At 39.7% G+C, this 18,867-nt stretch overlaps 1 protein-coding gene across 6 annotated transcripts in view; it reads right to left on the bottom strand.

Annotated features, from left to right (window-relative positions):
* Window positions 1-369: 369 nt before the first annotated feature.
* The window catches only part of si:dkey-151g10.3 (serine/threonine-protein kinase WNK3), a 41,700-nt gene continuing 23,202 nt past the window's right edge, over window positions 370-18,867 (bottom strand). Inside the window, exons 11-25 of one of the 6 annotated variants that reach the window (XM_055049453.1) lie at window positions 15,152-18,451; window positions 14,239-14,282; window positions 13,887-14,022; window positions 13,117-13,233; window positions 12,931-13,032; window positions 12,797-12,842; window positions 12,552-12,707; window positions 10,546-12,464; window positions 10,135-10,381; window positions 7,342-7,427; window positions 6,931-7,268; window positions 6,578-6,813; window positions 6,417-6,488; window positions 5,917-6,074; window positions 370-5,488 (exon numbers count right to left, since the gene is read on the bottom strand). In XM_055049453.1, the coding sequence (XP_054905428.1) occupies window positions 4,949-5,488; window positions 5,917-6,074; window positions 6,417-6,488; window positions 6,578-6,813; window positions 6,931-7,268; window positions 7,342-7,427; window positions 10,135-10,381; window positions 10,546-12,464; window positions 12,552-12,707; window positions 12,797-12,842; window positions 12,931-13,032; window positions 13,117-13,233; window positions 13,887-14,022; window positions 14,239-14,282; window positions 15,152-18,451 (7,497 nt within the window). In that variant the 3' untranslated portion in view covers window positions 370-4,948. Of the gene's footprint in view, window positions 5,489-5,916; window positions 6,075-6,416; window positions 6,489-6,577; window positions 6,814-6,930; window positions 7,269-7,341; window positions 7,428-7,463; window positions 10,382-10,545; window positions 12,465-12,551; window positions 12,708-12,796; window positions 12,843-12,930; window positions 13,033-13,116; window positions 13,234-13,886; window positions 14,023-14,238; window positions 14,283-15,151; window positions 18,452-18,867 lie in introns of those variants that run through there. The other 5 variants (XM_055049455.1, XM_055049454.1, XM_055049459.1 and 2 more) reach the window with 5 other exon arrangements.

Raw genomic sequence — 18,867 nt, 5'->3', positions numbered from 1 at the left:
TTTTTAACTAAACTTTTTAGAGGTCGAAAATAACAAGCTGGATCGATTAATTTAAAATGTTTTTTTTTCCCCAAGGATTTATTAGCAGGACTTAGTCTCTGTCAGATGAAGTTCTAGCAATCATTATCATCTTCAGGTGAGATGATTTATTTTTAACAAATTAAACAAAAAATGTAAATAGATATTTATGCCTGATCTTTACAAAAAATTCCACTGGGGATGAGGCGTTATCTGATCTAATAAGTTCGATTTATTAGGATGATAATGAGGGATCATAAAATGTATTTACAAATACTGCTCTTGAAAAAGAAACCCCAAAAAATCAACAAGGAACAATGAATGAATAATCCACTTCAACATACCACAGACTTTCAAAATGTAGTGCAACTTTATTGTTGTGGGAAAAGAAAATACAAAAATACAATCCCAAAAATAATTTTAGTTTTGGGGAGCTGTAAGATTATGATACCTACTTTATTATTGCCCAAATAAAGAAACAAACAAATCAAAATAATGATAAAAGGTACAATGGTTGCTTCTCCCTACAGTTAATCTTAGCTCATTTGGCACTTAGAAAGGTACACCACCTTGCAAAAAATATTGGCTTTTATTTATGTTTTATGAAATTCCAACCACAAAGATGGCTGGATAAGATTTACTGTAATAGACCAGCACAATGCAGTGTATAACTATGTCAACAAGACATGGTTTCGGAAATTTCAGTTGGACAGCTAGACTTGGTAAATTTGATCAGTGCGTTGAGAGATGTCCAAATATCTGTTCAAAACGCAATTCTGCTTTAAACTGTTTCACAACTTTGTGTGTGACCTGTTTGGTCTTCATGATGCCGTTTGTCCTCTCATGTTTTAGCAATGCTCAGAGGCCTTCACAACACAGCTGGATTTATATTTTGGATTCAATTAGACACACCTGGCCTCTATTTCTAAAGTCTGGTATGTTTAATTTATGATTATCATATTAAAAGGGATTGAGTGCAAATTCCTGCAACATTTTTGTCAGTTTTGCAAAATAAAACATTAAAACCACATTCTATTTTCCTTCCACTTCAGTCACTTTGCACTGGTATATCAAATGCAATTCTAAGAAAATACAAAGTTTGTGGTTTAAACATAAAGAATTGTGTCAAAGTCCTAGGTATCAGGTAAAGTACTGTAGTCAAAAGCTAAAATTTAATTGATGTCCCCAAAATATGTCATAGATTTTTTTGTCTGTGTTCTAATATTTTCACAGTTCCCGTTAGAATGTCAAAAACTTCCTTCTGATTTGATAAACGAAAAGAGTTCATTTGAAAATGACTTTCAAACCTTCATCATTGATCCTAAGCTTAAACTGACACTGCTCTGTAAAGAGGCATAAATGTCTTTGCATGGAATTGATGGGAAGTGTGTGGGTTAGAATGACATACTGTGAAACCACAAGTACCTCTCTTTGAAATAAGAATATGTGGGAACAGAAGGTTTTGTAATATTTATTTTTGATTAGTTACAAAACATAAATAAAATCAACAATCAAATTAGTTACAATTTACAGAGGCTTAATCATCAGCAACATACTTTCTGGTATTTCTCTAGATTTCATTTTCCCACCAATACACTTTTATCAGTCATTTCATAGGCATGTTGTTTTGGGACTCCAAAGATTGTTGTTGCGTTACTTAGTGTATTTTAATCTACCTGGAACAATAGGAAAGCTGGTGTCAATTATTTTAGTACAATTCAAAGCTTTCAACAGTGAAGTAAAATGTCCGAAATTGCCAATTTTTTTCTACAAATATAAGAAAAAAACCCCTCATCATGCCTGACAAGGTGTTATATACCAAGTTATGGAGGCCCCATGAAAACAGGGATGTTTTCTCATTTTCATTAACTTTGAGTTTATAATGATGAGCATATTTATTTATTTTTTTTACAGTTTGTACAATCCTGTTCCAAAATACAAAAATAATCTGCATCTTTTAGATAACAATTTGGTTACACTCATAAAGACAAAGTAGGCATCATTGTCATGACCCAAAAAATGTTGTTAGACACATGTTAGTATCAGACATCACAGCACAGTATCTCACCTTCACTAGCAGTGCACTACATCTTTGTAAAAATGTAGGAATTCTCAAAAAGCTAAAAATACAAGAAACCTTTGAATTTATACTCTGCAGCATGTAGTTTCTCAACCACACCCTTTAGTATGAACAACTCCTCCGTAAACCATTTGTTATTTATATTTGATTGACTTTGTGCAATCTCATGTCTTCCAAACCTTGCAATCTCTCTTTAACCAATAAAACTGAATTCTGCTTTGACTACAGAGAGAACTAATAAACACATAGGCAATTTTAAAACATTTCTATGCATAAATGTATTATTAAATCAACAAACTGGTAATACATTAAATGCTGATTGCAGTTGTTGTACACTTGAAATGGGTTTAAGAAAAAAAAAATAGGGTCCTGCAGGTTTAATTTGTTTAAGCTCCACGTTTTCACTACTGATCGATTCAAAGATTAGGACCAAAACCCAAATAGTTCACGGCTAAAATGATCAATGGCAAACAAAATACAGTGCCTTCAAAAACTAGTCATACTCCCCTCACATTTTCTCACATTACAACCGCAAAATTCAGTGCAGTGTACATGCAGTTTTAGTGATATAGCAAACAGTGTGTAGCTGTGAAGTGGAAGGAAAATAATGTTCTTAGAATATTTTTAACATAAAAAACCTGAAGTGAATTTGTGTAGAGCCCATTTTACTCTATCCCCCTTAAATAAATTCCAGTCACATCTGACGTACTGTCAGGTGTGACCTAATTACCGTAAAATCCACCAGTGTGTGTAACTTAATATCAATATAAATCCACTTATTCTCTGAAAATCTCAGAGGTGTGTTTGAGGACATTAGTGAACAAACAGCTTCATGAAGACCAAGAACAACAGCAGACAGGACAGAGATGAAATGGTGGAGTTCACCATTAGTCATCCACTTCACTAATGTGTATATTAAGGTAAAAGAGGCAAGATTGGTAAACTGTTGAAAGAAAGTACGAGAGTAAAACCGAACTTGTATTTAAAATGTGTGATAAATTTATAACACTCTGATTGCGGAAAGCCCAATATGAAAACGGTGGCGACAAGCTGGAGGAAAGCTTTTCATCATCATTGAAAGGAAATCTGGTCAGAGTTGATGAGAAAATTAAACCATGGCGTTAAATATGGAAGCCGCCATTCTTGAGAATCACATGCATGTTCACCTTCACAACAATCCGAAACACACAACCAGAGCTAAAACAGTTTAGATCAGACAATGTTTGTGTTAGAATGGCCTAAAAAGTTTGGTCTCTAGATATGCAAAGCTTTGCTGAAAAACTTGTTCCTTCAAAGTATTAACTTGGGTGGATTTATTCATGTGAATGCTCCACTATTTTGTAGAAAACAAAACTTCCCTCCACTTCACAATTATCCACTCCTTTCTAAATAACAGAAAAATCAAAATAAAATGCAGTAAAGCTTGTGGTTGTTTGTGTGTAAAATCGTCAAAGGGAATTAACGCTTTTATGTGGCATAGCAATAACTCAAAGTGTGAAGTATTCTCAACCATATTTAACATCAAACTTACAACCATTAAGACCTAATAGCTTGTATTACTTTCCGTCGTCTGAGGAGGCAAGCCTAGAACACAGGCAGAGTAAACATTTCCACACAGTAAGTGAGCACAGTGACATCTGAGAAGCTGCTTTCAATGAAGGAAAAAGAGATGCAATTCATTTTACAGAACACAACGCGACTCTCACCGTTTGCTCTTTCAAACAGCCATGCACCCACGACAACATGGTTATCAAAAGTAACATTGAAATAACTAATTCAGCATGGTTTCCCTAGTTTGTATAACCTTGACCTCTTCTTTTTCTCTTTAGCACGACCCAGGCTTAACTTGATATGGAGAAGTCAGATTGTATTTTACCTTTTTAGGCTCCAAACTACACAGAGGTTGTGTGTGTACTGTGGAAGCAACTTCCACTCAGGTAAAATCCCACATATCATGAGGTCTTGCAGAATTGAGTGGAAAGTATCCAGGTGTTTACTGAACACGATTTCAATGAATCAATGTATAATCTTAAACTCGTATTATTACAAAGACAAATGACATGCTGTAGGAAACACAAGGCTACATGTGTTAGATTGCGTCATGGTGAGATGAGAGTAGGCGCACAGATCGACCAAGCTTAATTATGTAATTTTCTGTTTTAATTTATCTTCATTATGTACTGTGCTGCAAACCTAGTTTAAAATAACATATTCAAATGTATCTATTGATCTGGCAATAATCACTGTATCTACAAAAAAGTTGTATGCTTTTTCAGACAAATTGATTAGTACAACACATGCTGATCAACTCAGATGACCATTACTAATTGCACTTTTAAACGTGATAGTTCTTTCACTGTAAGCGTTGGCTAACTGAGCCGAAAATACTGCCACAGTAAAACTATTTGTCCTCGCCGTCTCTGCTTTCAGACGCTCCAGGTCCAGCGGAGTTGGTTTGCAGGTAAAAAGATTTTTTTTATTATTTTATTTTTTTGTATCCAAGGACATCATCATGTGATATGTTCTAAATATTCAGCAAATACTGCAGCCACACTCATAAATGCACCCACTCATACATTAAAGACGTTTACACCTCAACATCCAATCATCTGTAACTCCAGCGGCTGAATTTTATATTAATCTGTTATTTTTTGCTTCACAGGAGCCTCCTTTCCTCACAAGGAGAGGAGGCTAAGAACCACGCTGGAATACATATATTCACTTCAGTCACAAGTTACCCACACATATAACACTTAATTATCACTCCAAAATAAATTTGATTTATGTTTCAAATCACTGGGGTATCACCATCTCTTGGAGCTTCACATTAATTTCTCAAATCTCTTTGTTTCATTTTTGTCCCAAAGGAAGAGTAGAGGTTGGGGTTGTTGGGTGAATTTTGGCACTGGAAGGTAGAGCAGCAGTTGAGCAAGATGAAGAACAGGTAGACGAGGGGGAGGAACAGGAGCAAAATACATCCCCAATGACTGCGGTGCTGTCAGTGGGTCCGGTGGGTCCACCTCCATGCAGCAGCAACGTGGCCGTGGACACTGGGATTTGGATTTGGGAAGGCAGCAGCGGTTGGCTTTGAGGTGTTGGTTGGGGCAGCAGGATGGTGGGTTGCACTTGTGACTGTATGGTGTTTTGCATCCGAGGTTGTGGCATTTGCTGGCACATAGAAGACTGCTGATAGGTCATCTGCTGAAGGGAGGGAGGCTGATGGAGGTGTAAACTCTGATGCATCTGCGGTACTTGACCCATGTGTGATTGTGGGGGTGGGGGAACTGGAGAGGCCTGGGCGGTCAGGGTTCCTCCACCTGCGTAAGGAGAGGAGGCTAAAGGTGCCTGGGGGTTCAGTTGGGCTGCTGGAAACCAACCTGGTCGGCCCACCTGTAATTGTTATATCAATGAATACTAAGAAAGATTATTATTTTTGCTATGAGTTGTCAAAAGTACCCATTTCCACAAAATTACACATTTTGCCACGTTGCATTTTTGCAATAGACCAACAGAAGGTAGAAAATCATGAAAGTTGATTGGAGCAAAAGGTGTGTCAAGAGAGTGTATTAGTTTTCTTTCACATTAGACTTGTGTATTACATTGTATTAATTTATATATATATAAAAAAAACACCCTAATAAAATATACCAAAGTTTGTTCTGACAATGTGACGAAATGTGAGAAAGTTCAGACATTATACTTCTGTCGCTACTGTAAAGAGATAACTCAATTTTCTAAAATAAAATCATATTCCATATTGATCAAATCAATAACATGAAGCAAAACCTATCTATGTATTTTATTGTGTTTAGTTATACCTCTGCAGACTGGCTCCAGCCTCCCTGTACCTGCTGAATTTGTTTAATTTGATTGAGAGATGGCTTGATTGGAGCAGGACCTACTGCCTCCTTTGTCCAATTGTCAACAAGTTTGTGCAGTTCATCAGTGAATGTGCTTTTCCTTGATGGGCTGTGATCTGTGGAAAGATGAAATGATTAATGGCATCTTCTACCTACATGTTGGGTTGCTTTACATTTCTACAGTATGTATTTTTTTAAAGTTTTATGCATGGATTACATGAAAGGACAAACTGAGTGATGGATGAATGAGTAATGACTGGATGGATAAACAAACAGATGGATGGCAGAGTATTGAAAAGCGATACAGAGGTACATCTTTTAAACAGGGAAAATAAATAAAGTCTAGAATAACACAAATTATTAAGGTTTATTTCTTTTTTCCATTAATAATCAAATCAGATTTTTTTCCCCCCAGACTCATCAGTAAGACTGAACAAATCACTGAAATTTTAACCTGCCTTTTCTATCAGGCACGGCAGAGTGGAGTCTACCCTGTTCGGCACCCGAAAAACTACTTGACTGGTGAATCCCTGGAAGAGACATAGGAGCAGTTAGAGAGATTCAGACAACAATATACTTTTTAAAAACCTGGCGAAAATGTGCCCCGCAGTTGCCTAACCAGAGTGTGGCACTCCATTGTTGTCCATGTGAGAGTGGGGCCGGGAGCGAAGCTTAGCTTTGGCCATCCGGGACCTGCGTGGGGAAACGACAGGCAGCGCAGCAGGAAGAGGAGGAGTTCGGCACAGAGAGGCAGGTAAACTTTGTCTTTGGTCTTTGAGAGAACGAAGCTTTCGGTAGAGCTCTTGAAGTTCTCTGTTCTGCTGAGCTTGAAGGGAAACAACCTCTCTGATGTGCCTACAAAAAAGATGACGATGTTAAGACAAAAACATGCAAATCTATTTGATGCTGAGTAAAAATGAAATACAAAAAAAAAAAAAAAAAAAATGAACAGGTTGATCTGTTATGGTTTACTTTTCTCTGAGCTTCTGAAGTTCTCTTCTAAGCCCTTCATCTTCCAGCTCACTCTCATCATCATCATCACTGCTGCCAAGTGGAGAGTGGCTGTGCCCAAAACCACGAGAAGGGTGGCCCTTTGATAGGGTCATCTTGCAGTCTTCTTTGTCCCATCCTTTTGCCTGAGTTTTCCTCCTGTCGCGTCCCAAATCAGGAGACACTGGTGAGCTCTCAGTTTGTCTGTCTTCTTTCTTTGTCACGGTCCGCGTTACAGAGAAACGTCCCACTTTCCTATGAGTGCTACTCTGACCTGAAGGCAGATCCTTTGGAGGGGAGATCTGGGGAACTGGATTCACCTAATAACCAAAAGAGATATTAGTTCAAACTAAAAAAAATGTTGAAGCAAAGGTCAGGATGCACGACTCCTACCTTAAATCGACCTTTGCACAGCTGAGGTGATCTTAAGGGTGTCTCCATCTTGTCATCTTCAAGCGCCTCACTGCACAAATATCCCTCTGATAAAAAAAAAAAAAAATAGAGGAAAACAAAAACAAAAAAGGACAGGCAGACACAAAGATAAGGACACAGAATCGCAAATCAAAAGTGATGAATACAAGTCAATGTAAAAAATAAAAAAATAATAATGACAGACACAGATGAGAAATATGAACAAAGTTGAGTTATCAACTTGCCAACATTGTAGATTTTCATCTTGTAATGTCAGTGTGTGTTGTGTATCATATTTAAGAAGCTATGAACATTAACCTGAAAAACAAAATGCAGCTTTTGTAGACAATTAAGAAAACTGTTGCTAATGTGAAATAGTGTGTACCCTTAGTTTATATCTGTACTCGCTTTATTATCACAAAAAGTGTAACATCCCATTTAAGAACAGGGCTCAGATAAAGAGTGCCTTGCAAAAGTATTGCGACTTTTTCTGATTCTGTCACATTACAAAAACAAACCTCCATCTACTTTATTGGCATTTACTGTGATAAATGAACACAAATAAGTGAATAAAATTAATTGAAGTAATATGACAAGTTTTTGAAAAAAACCTTTTACAAATGGATATAAAATATGTCTACCAGCCTTGCACATTTAGAGACAAAAATGTTCCTGCCAATTTGGCAGTTCGATTAGCTGTTCCCATCAACTCTGACAGTGTTTGTCAACAAAAGCCTTCCTACAGAATAATGCTGCCCCCATTATTTTTCAAAAATGGGATTCTTCTTCTTGTGTTAGTCAATTCCAATGAAATATACAGAAGATTGTAAAATAGTATTAATATTTTTGCCAGGCACTGCATAGTAAATGTTTTGGGTACTTAAGTTAGCATTACAACAAAGTGTAGACATGGATCACCATCACAATATTTAAATTAAACATTAAAAGAGTTTCAAACACAAACAAGCCAAAAAAATATTAATGACAATAAATTAAAACAAAATGCTGAAGTTTGTTACAAGTGTTACTTACAGATAACGGTCCATTATTAGTCACTGGTGTGGAACATAACAAAGGTGCTCATGCATCTGCTCTTGCAGGAGAGGTTCTAAGCTACTACTGAACGAGTAACATAAAAACATAAACATGCAAGATGGATGGAGCATGTAAACAAAATGATGGAGCTTTGATTTATGGAAACCCTACCATTGCAATCCCTGCAGTAAGTGCGAGGCCTACAAATTCTATGTATAACCCCGTTTCCATAAATGGATACTGTGTAAAATTTCAATTAAAACAAAATGCATGACTGTTAAAATCATTTTATCCTATTATTGTTTTTTTTAAACAATAAAAAAAAAGCAATAAAAAGCTGATTCTGAAAAATAGCAGTGTTTACATTTACTTGCTCCACTGTTCTGGGTCGTGGTTTCTTCATCTCAGAATGATATTAATTTAGTGTAAGATAAGTCTGGATGCTGGTAGGTCATCTGGTAGGTCTGCACTACATAGCTAAGCTAATGCAATTAGTCAGTAGAATGCCTAGAGGCATCTTGCTTAAATAAAGCTACTGAAATATTTGTATTTCTCAGTTGTTCTGGAGCTCATTTTAGATTTTCTAGCACTGCTTGCATTATGTTGCAGTTCCAATAGGGCATCATAACCATGATTAGTTTCAAACCACTTCCTGCATAAAAAATTCACTTTGATTAACATGAAGTTTTCACTATGCAAGACACTGAAGTTGAGGCAATCACTAAAATCTGGATACTTGTCTTTGATACACATTAATAGTCTTTCACTACTTAAACTAATCAGTAAGATGTTATATATATAGCATAAATATAAGATTGTTTTATACAAATGTTTTATATTTTGTCATGTAATGGATGACAAAATATTGCAATAGTTGTATCCTAAATTATAGTCTGACTTATCCCATAAATAAAATGTACATTGATTCTAAATAAAATCATCACATATTAAGTGACTTGCAGACTGTTTTATTGGAATTTTGCTAAGTCGCTCATGTTTGAGTGGTGAAAGGAAAAGCATGTAAGGGTTTCTTTTTAAATTAATTACAAAAACTATTGTGTAATTTTGCTTTAGGTCCCAAAGTTTATATTTAAGATCTTATTAAGTCTGGAAGTCTTTTGGAGGATGTTTATACCAGCTTTCTCAACTTTTCTGAGCAAGGTAGGCTTAGCTGCTTCGTGTCTTTTCTGTGTAATGACGTGATGCCCTGTCTATTCTGAGTCAGAAGGGGAGGTGGATGCTGGTAGTGCCCAGAGGCTTGGGGCAATGAAGCAGAGTGTCATATGAAAAGACACGTCCTGGGAACAAGTCACAGCTGGGCTTAGCTCCAGAGCTCATCTGGACTTGGAGAGCATCAGATGTCTGATGTCAACCTCCTCCTAAAACTGTGCCACCCATCTCTACACTCCACTGTTCTTTCCTCAGAGTGCCTCATGCAAAAAGAAAGATTTTTAAGAAAATGAAATACAAAGTGAAAAAAATTGGAACATACAAAATGCAAACAATAATGTATGCAGTGATGTCAACACTGAAATTATATGGGAACAATATACAAAAGAAGGGAATTGACGAATTTAGCTTTACACATAAACATATGTTACCATAAATTTGTATTAATTCTTTAAGGTTATGAATTTTTATCTGCTAAGTTAAAATTAGTACTAGGCGTTAGATCTAGTTCCATGCCCCAACACCCATCCTCCCTTTGCCGTGCTCTCTCGCTCCCTAAAAGGACGCTACCTTGTGGGACTCTGGGCTTCTTGAACAAGCTGGCGGAGTGGCGCAGTTTGCATGCCCAGTTTTTGAATTTTCGAGTCCAGGATTTCTTGCTAACCGGATTTCTGATACTAGGACATGTCAGGTTTAGGCCAAAATATCCACCTCCTGCATTGTGCTGCTGCTGTCCATGCTGGAGGGAGATCGGTTGCTGACTGAAAGGCCATGATGAATCTCCGACGGCACTGATGTCAGAGTGTGGGTGTACAGCCTAGAACAGTTAGGACAATTAAGACTAGCAGCATGATTGGCAGACATAAAAGATGGAGAGATACTTAAACATTTACAAGTAATCACAGACATTTAAAGAGGAGTTACATTTACACTGTGAATTATAAACAGCTAATTCAAATATTATTTTCGGTATTTACTTACAGGTAGAGTTGGTTCTCTTGATACAAGTAAGTGCTGGGATCCAGCAGTACCATCCTTACTGGGAGCACAGAAAGAAATGGGCTTGGTGGATGAGGCAGAAGCAGAAGGGACAGAGGGGATGGGTTGCTGCTCTACGGGTTCAGACAGAACAAGGTTTCCGACTTCTGATAAAGCTTCATATTCCCCTCTACCTCTCTCTGGATCAGGAGAGGTAGAAGAGGAACGGGGAGTGGTGGAGGAGGTAGTTGAGGATGAGGAATGAGGGGAGGTGTCTGACGAAGTAGCTGGTGGGTGAAAAGACAAACGTTGGAGTGCCTGGGGCTCAGAGGATTCATCGCCTCCCGCTGACATAGAGGCAGCTGATGTAGAAATTGAGGCAGCTCCAGGTAGCGTTCCCCCGCTGCTGTACTCCTGATACAATAAGTTCCTCAGCTTTTCATCCAAAGTCTTAATACGGTTATCGACAAATTCAATTTTTGGGGGACCTTCACTGTCTGACTCAGCCACGGAAGACGGCTGACCAGGGGATGGTGTCATAGTTAGGGAAAGGCTGGGTAGCTGGGGTTCAGCCGAGGCGAGATGGAGCGGAGGCAGAGAGGAGTCAGACGAAGGGTGAAGCGGGGCAGAAAAGCTCCCTGTGTCCTCCGTGATGCTTGTCTCTCCTGTAGAGACCTCTGATTCAGACATCTGTAAAGAGGACTGCTTCTGACTTGCAAACTGCAGCTGCTTCTGAGATAAATCTGAGGTTTTAGTGCTATCGTATTGCTGCTCAGAGTGTTGAAGCAGTGCTTGTGGCTGCTCAGGCTCTGCAGGCACTTGGCTCGGTTGTGAAATCTGATGTTGTGGTAAAGGGGTAACATTTAGCTGTGCCTGCTGTTGGACAAACTGTTGATTTATGGATGTGGGCAACATCTGACCTTGAGCTCCTACACCTACAAAGAGTTTGTGCTGTTGTTGCTGCAGCTGAGGTTGCAACATTTGCTTTTGCTGCATCATCTGTTGCAAGACCACCTGTTGATGGTGCGGCTCCTGCTGCTGGGAGAATATAAGAGACTGAGGTGTCAGAACTTGCTGTGGTAGCTGCTGAATCAGCGACTCCTGGGTCATTTGTCCAGCATATTGCAACAGTTGCTGTTGTGGTGGCTGGGTTTGCTGTAGGGGCAATGGTTGCAAAATCTGTAGTGACTGTGCAGATGGTTGGAGTAACTTTCTTTGAATTGACTGAGGCAACACCAATGTCTCAGGAAGTTGTTGTTGAACACCTGTATGCCTTTGCAGCAGTTGTGGTTCCTGCAGCAGCGGCTGCTCTTGCTGCAGCAAACTTTGATCTGGGTTTTCATGGCACTGCGATAGCTGTGGTTTTGGTATTAACTGCTGGATCTGTTGTTCAACCTGCGGCGCTAACAATTGTAGTTGTGTTGCTGCTTGTTGCTGTGATGTAGGCTGTACCTGCAGCTGTGATTGCAGTGGCACTGTGGTGGCCTTTTGGGAAAATGTCTGCTGCTCCTCAATGGGAAGTTGACTTACTGCAGCCACAGGAGTGGAATGAAAAGAGGTCGAAGACTTTTCAACTGCTGATAGACTTGATGCATTTTCTATACTCTGACCTAGAGAGGAGCAAACACTGGTGACTGCAGGGGTTGGGGGAGACATAAGAGCAGGAGTGGTGTTCAAGGTAGGGACATTAGCAGGGGTTGGGTTTGTTGCAGTTGAAAGAGAATTGGAAATCTGGTCAACTGAAGGGGCAATGACCGGAGTAGAGGCTTGTCCAGAGATGGTTTCAAAGGCCATAGTGTCAGCTACAGAGGCTGAGCCAGGGACAGGAACAGCAGAGGCTGGAGATGAGGGAGAGGAGAGGGTGTGGTGGGGGGAAGAAACCTTTTCAGTAAAGGATTTAAAAGTCTGGGATGCATATTTTTCTAAAGTAAGTGGAAAACAGACAGTTAGTTTTTTATTTTCTCAGTTGTATTAATAAGCCACAACAGTAACACCTAATTTTGTCTCACCTTCATCCTTTTGAGGAGACTGTGGGATTTTTGTCTCAACAGTTGGTGGTGGTGTGACTGCACCTTGGTTAGACAGGGAGTCTCTGTGACGAATGGTCTGGTTGATAAAGAAGCGCCAGCGTCCCACTGGTGATGACTGGGGGACTGACTCCACTACTAAACCATAAGGATAGCGTATTAGTGATACAAATGATTATGTTTTTCTCTTTTTCTGTCAATCAAGAAGTAAATCCCTCCACACTTACCAGAGGTGGAGGGAGTGCTCACTTGTAACTGGTCAGTTGATCCAGTCTGATAGAAAAAAACAGAGTCAAATTTGTTATCATTCATTCAACAGGCAAACAGCAGTGGCCAAATTGTTGGTTCTACATAAACACACCTGTGTATGTGTCTGAAGAATTTCTTGGGCTTTTTTCACAATTGATTTAAGCTCCTCCACAAATTTCTCTTTCTCTAAATCTAGGACAAAGTCTTCCTCCACCTGAAATATACAACCAGACAGCAGTTACCAAACTGTGAAAATGAAGTATGAGTATTAACATTTTCAAAACATTAGAAGCTTTACCATGTAATCTGCAATGTCTTCAGGAGCATCTCCTTCAATATCAAATTTGAATGTCACCATTTTGTTACTATGAGTCTCTAACTGACACTCTACCAAATTGTCTCCCTTCCCAGACACCTGTGAATGATATAAAAGACAATTAATAATATACCAGTTAATCAAGAACTTTACTCTCTTATAGATGTTTTTGTTTTATTGTTTCCGATTGACAACAAGCAAACTTTAATATCAGACAATATTGTACAGACTTTTGTTGCACAAGATATCAAATGTTACCCAAGGCTTTGACTAGGCCACGTTTTAAATCTTCATTTTGTTTGCTTTTTGATTTGGTCCTCGGTGAACCTGGTAGCACATAATTTTTTAAATACATTCTCCTTCAGAATTTTATGCTCAAAAGCAGAAGTCATGGTTCCATCACTCATAGCAATTCAGTCAAGTCCTGAAGCAGCAAACCAGCTCCAGACCACCATACTATCATGATGGTCAGGGGCTGCTTTGACTATGTTTTTTCTTCTGTCAAATGAAACAGGACGGACATCTTTTAATTTTTTCTTGTTAAGCCAAGAAAATTTCCCCAAAAGTCTTGGGGATGAAGGTGTTCTTTGTTCTTAAAGGATTAAGATGAAAGGGACATTTTTTTCTCTGGAATGTTTTTTGGCTTCAAACTGTCCTATGTTTAAAAATGTATGATTATCTGAGATACTGAAATGTGACCAAAAATGGGTAATGGTAATTGATGTCATAAAGATGTTGTTTTGGTCTTTTACCTGGAGCATGCTCAGTTGAAACTGATGTGAACCTTTCTCAAGTTTCTGAGAGGAAGCTTTTTTCTGAGATTTTGACTTCTCAGATTTTCCATTTCCCAAATTGTGCTGAATGTCTTCTCCATTTACTGAAACAGACCTGTGGTTAACAGATGGGATGCGAGATATTAAGTAATGAAAGATTTTTTTAATTTTCATATACATATTAAACAAAGATAAGCCAGATCAGTAATTGAAAAAAAAAAAATATATTGAAAAGTTAACACTGATTATAGTATTTTGAAAGAGGATGCATTCAAATTCCTGCTTTTGTACATATGTTTAGCTGAAAATTTTATTTTATGAGAAAACATACCCTGTTGAGGAATGACATTCTGCGCTTGCCAGGTACGGCTCATCCTGCAAAGTATTCATAGACACACAATGCATAAAAAAACAATACACACACAAATATCACCATACACCATATCATTACCATACAAGTTGAAAATCAAGAAATATTTGGAGTATGAGTAATATGATATTGAATTCAACACTCCTCAAACGTATGAAAATCTCTGAAGTATAAGAACATAATTTTAAATAAATAAAAAGACGTTTCCACCAACTTAAAGTTGCGCAAAGTTAGTCTGAAAGTTAAGGATGACACCAGTAATGTACTGGACTAAAAAATGAAAAGCCCTTCACACATAACTAACCATCATTACCACAAAGCAATTAATGAAAAAAAGTCAAAGAAATTGTTCTTTAGCGACACCTTACATGGGCTTTGTTCTAATGGCAGAAAAAAAAATAAATCCAAGAGAAAATCCAATTTGTGATGCTGTAAATAAAGATACTTGAGATCATTGTATTAGGCTAAGGTTGTGCCATGGAGCAAATATATTTTTAAAAGCTAGTTTTAGAAAACTTTAAAGGGCTAAGCTTAAAACCAGGTGAAAATAATAGCAGAGACTTAACATCTTTCCACAGACGCTCTCACAAACAGATTTCACTAAAACAGATCGAAAGAATAATATTGAGGCTAATATATTGATGTCCAGCATCCTGCAACAAAATACATCCACATACAGCATCCCCATAATAGGGCAATAATAAGTCTGACCTGCACAATAAAATGCTACACTTTGTTTTCCAGGAATCTGAATATGTTAGTATAAATTGAAGAGGTAAAATCAATGACTGTTTTAAATACTGCAAGTAAGTAAGAAGCTTTAATTATTTGATAAGCAGGTCAGTAAATTATTTCTGTTTCATATTTTATGTACCTGAGCGGTGCCCAGCAGGGAAATGTCACAGTCTTGCAGCGAGGCTTGGGAGGGTTTGGGAGCATTAGAGTCAAGCAATCGTTGTGCAGAGGCAGGCTGAGGAGAGGAAGGTACAAAGCTGGCCTGCCCTGGTAAAGATACTTGGGCTAGTTGCAAAGATGTAGAAAGCTCTGCAGCAGGAACAGATTGTTGGGGTAGTGCAGATGGTAGTGTTGTGGAGGGACATGAAGGGCTCAGGGGCAGTTGTTGCGTATCAGACATAGCTTTAAGCAAAAGAGATTCTTCAGAATCTGATGTCTTGTCGTTTGTCTGAGTGTGAGAATGAGCCTGTTTTTGAACCAGTGTCTGTGTCTGAGAGTGTGTCTGGGCCTGAATGCAGGTTTGTGTATGTGTGTGGGCTGGGAGAAGCTGCGTGGCATGATGCTGTGGAGATGAAGGGGTCCCTGTCACTAAGTGACTGTACAGAGGGAGAGTCTTAGTGGGTGACTGAGGCACTGAAACATTACTTGGTCCTGACTGTGCAGAGGACTGCATCAACACATGTGAAGGGCACTGAGAAGAAAGCTGACTTTTGTCAAGTGTTGTCAAGGTTTGTTGTGGAAGAGATGGCTGCTGGATGGGCTGTGCTGGTAACTGAAGCGGTGCGGTAGAATTTCCTGGGGGTTGATGGACTGGAGAAAGAGTTTGATTTTGTTGCTGAGGCTGCTCTGCAGGCTGAGGCATAAATGGCTTAGAGGTGGCCTGAATGATGGAAGAGTCTGCAGAGCTTCCAATTAATGCTTGGTGGACTGCAGCAACTGGATATAGTGCTGCTTGTCCTGGAACTATTCCTTGTCCAGTTTGCACTGGAAGAGGAGCAACATGAACGCTAACAGGGTCAGCCGATTGAGCGAGACTCTCAGTTGTTGTTGCAGCACTCTCAGCCAAGCCTGGAGATAGAATCATCTGCTGATACTGCATTACTGGTTGCTGATGCACCTGATGTTGCAGAGCTTGAGTCATGTTGTGCTGCGCAGATGGTAGGTCTTGGTGGGGAGGTTGAGAGACAAACTGTGGGATCATTAGGCCAGGGTGAGAAAGTAGCTGACAAGGCATTTGGCCTTGAGTTTCTTGTTGGAGTTTGGGCTGAATGGGACTCTTCATTAGAGCACCTTGCTGAACGTAAGTATCATGCTGTACTGGACTTGGAAGAGAAGCAACTGCAGTTGAAAGTTGGGCAGTGGTTTGGTTTTGTTGGCCCATCATCTGAATATTGATGTCTGGGACTTTGTCATGTACAGGCTGGAGCTGTAGAATAGTTGTATGTTGAGGCTGAGTCTGGATAAATGCCGGAGCAGTTACCTGAGCCTGAGTAGGAGTTACAGGTCCAGGATAACTAGCCTGTAAGGGAATTTGCTGTGCCTGCAAGACTTGCGATTGTCCTTGGATCACGGCTGTTGGGGCAGATACACTGACCACAGTTGTCGTTTGAGAAGCTTGGGGCACAGACTGGACTAAAAACTGCGCTGGAATCTGGTTCTGGGGGTGAAATGGACTTTGTCCTTGCTGTCCTAAGAAAACAGGAGCTGTCTGGACAGGAATGGGGGTAGTCTGTCTGGTCACTGGGACCTGTAGATGAGCGATTAGGTCAGTTTGGTCTTGTAGTGCTTCAATGGTCACAGGAACACCAACTGTTTGATGGGTTTCCGTGGAGGTGTGGTGCTGTGGCTGAGGAACAAAAGCTTGCTGTTGAATAAGTGCAAGCTGCTGCTGTTGCTCCATAGTGTCTTGCTTAGCTAACTGCTGTGCAGACTGAAGAGTGGTAAGTTGGGGATTGCACATCTGTTGCATATTAGCAGATTGTGGTGGAATCTGCAGCTCACTGCTGCTTTGAGGTGTAGGCATAGGTTCTTGTTTGTCAGCTTGATGCAGATGCTGAATGATGGCAGCTTGTTGCTGCTGCTGCTGTTTCTCTTGATTTTGAAGCTTCACTTGAGCCTGCTGTTGTAAAAATTCAGCACTTTGTTTGTCTGAGGGGAGATTTTGAAATTGGTTTTCAAGCTGATTTTGCAACAGAGCTTGCTGCTGAAGATGCTCCAAGTTTTGTTCAAGTTGTACTTGTTGCAGTTCTTGCTGTTGGAGCTGAGCTGCCTGTCGTAACTGGGACTGCTTTAAAATCAACTGCTTTTGCAAGTGTTGCTGGATTAATGCTTGTTGCTGTTCTATCTGTTGGAATATGGTTAGCTGTTGTACTTGTTCACATTTCTGCTGTGTTTGCTGAGGATGTTGCTGCAGTGTAGTGTTTTGCTGCTGTTGTCCACTTTGTTCTTGTGTTTCCTCTTCTGTTTGAGTTATTCCTTCCTGCTGCTGCCCTGTTTGCTGATATAACTGTTGTATCTGCTGTTGTTGTGAAGGTATCTGTGGTTGTTGTTGCACTTGTGTAGGTTGTCCTTGATGCAGAAGACTTTGCTGTTGCTGTTCATATTTCTGATATAGAGAAGCTTGTTGCTGATCCATGATTTGCTTGTGTTGCAGTACTTTCTGTTGTTGCAGGTGCGTCTGGTGCTCCTGTTGTTGAAGCAGAGTCATTTGTTGCTGCTGATCAAGCTTCTGGACATACAGTGGGTGTTGTTCAAGGAGCAACAGGTGTTGCTGCTGAAGTAGCTGTTGCTGCTGTTGTAAAAGAGATTGCTGTTGCTGAAGCTGTTGCTGTAGTTGTGATTGTCTGACTGTATGCTCGCATGTTTCTCCTGCTGGTTGCAGTTTATAAGCCTGAGGTTGTTCCCCTGGCCGAGGCACTGACAAAGCTTGAGGCTCCATGCTTGTTTTCACTTGCTGTTGAGGAGTTGACTGGACATTTTGGACAGGTTGCTGTACAAAAATCTCCTGCTCCGGCTCACGGTGAGGCTTTTGGATAGCTGTAGCTGGAAGGCTATGATGCTGCTTTTCTGGAGGCAGCTGAGTTGCATTAATCTGTTGATGTTCAACTGATGTAGGTTGTTGTGGTTGCTGCTGATGGGTGGAGGTCTGGGAAACCATGTCTGGCTGTTGTGTAATAATGCACTGTTGTGAAATAACAAAACACTGTGTTTGCTGGGAAGTGGAGTGGGGAATAATGTCAGGTTGCTGCATGGGAGAAGCAGGTAGCTGAGTGTGGAGCATAGCGGTCCCTGCAATTCCAGCAGGGTCACTGACAGACATAGATGTGGGGAAAACACCAATGGGAGCTTGGGGAGAAACGGGAGGTATGTTTGACTGTGCGGGAACCAGGGGTCCATGAGCAGTGACCGGTTGGAATGCATCTGATGGAAATGTTTGTGACTACTCAGCGATAATGAAAGAACAAGGATTTGAGTTGAATGCAGGAAAGGATGAGGGGAGAAAGCAGTACAAAAACTAGATTAGGAATAAGCTTTGACAAGGAAAATAAACAAACACACTTAACTTTAGAGAACAGTGCTTCCCACAGTATTTTATAGTGGATAAAGAGCTTGGATCATAAACTGAAATTACACTGTGGGGAAGTAAAGCATGAGTTTAAAGACACATTTTTTAATCACAAGGACGTACATTTCCAAATTGCTAGCATCTCACTATCTCTAACCACTGACGTCCTGTGGGAAGCACTGTTTATTGTCGTAAAAGATGTCCAATCTCAAGAGTTATGATTCCATTAGGTTGTTATTTAATATTTAACAGCTATTCGAAAGGACCCAACTGAATAGAGCAGTGTCATC

This window comes from Poeciliopsis prolifica, unplaced genomic scaffold (genome assembly GCF_027474105.1).
Source record: "Poeciliopsis prolifica strain line A6 unplaced genomic scaffold, Auburn_PproV2 SCAFFOLD029, whole genome shotgun sequence".
Classification (NCBI taxonomy): domain Eukaryota; kingdom Metazoa; phylum Chordata; class Actinopteri; order Cyprinodontiformes; family Poeciliidae; genus Poeciliopsis; species Poeciliopsis prolifica.
Note: the sequence above shows the minus strand (reverse complement) of the source record. Positions and strands in the feature narration are given on the sequence as shown.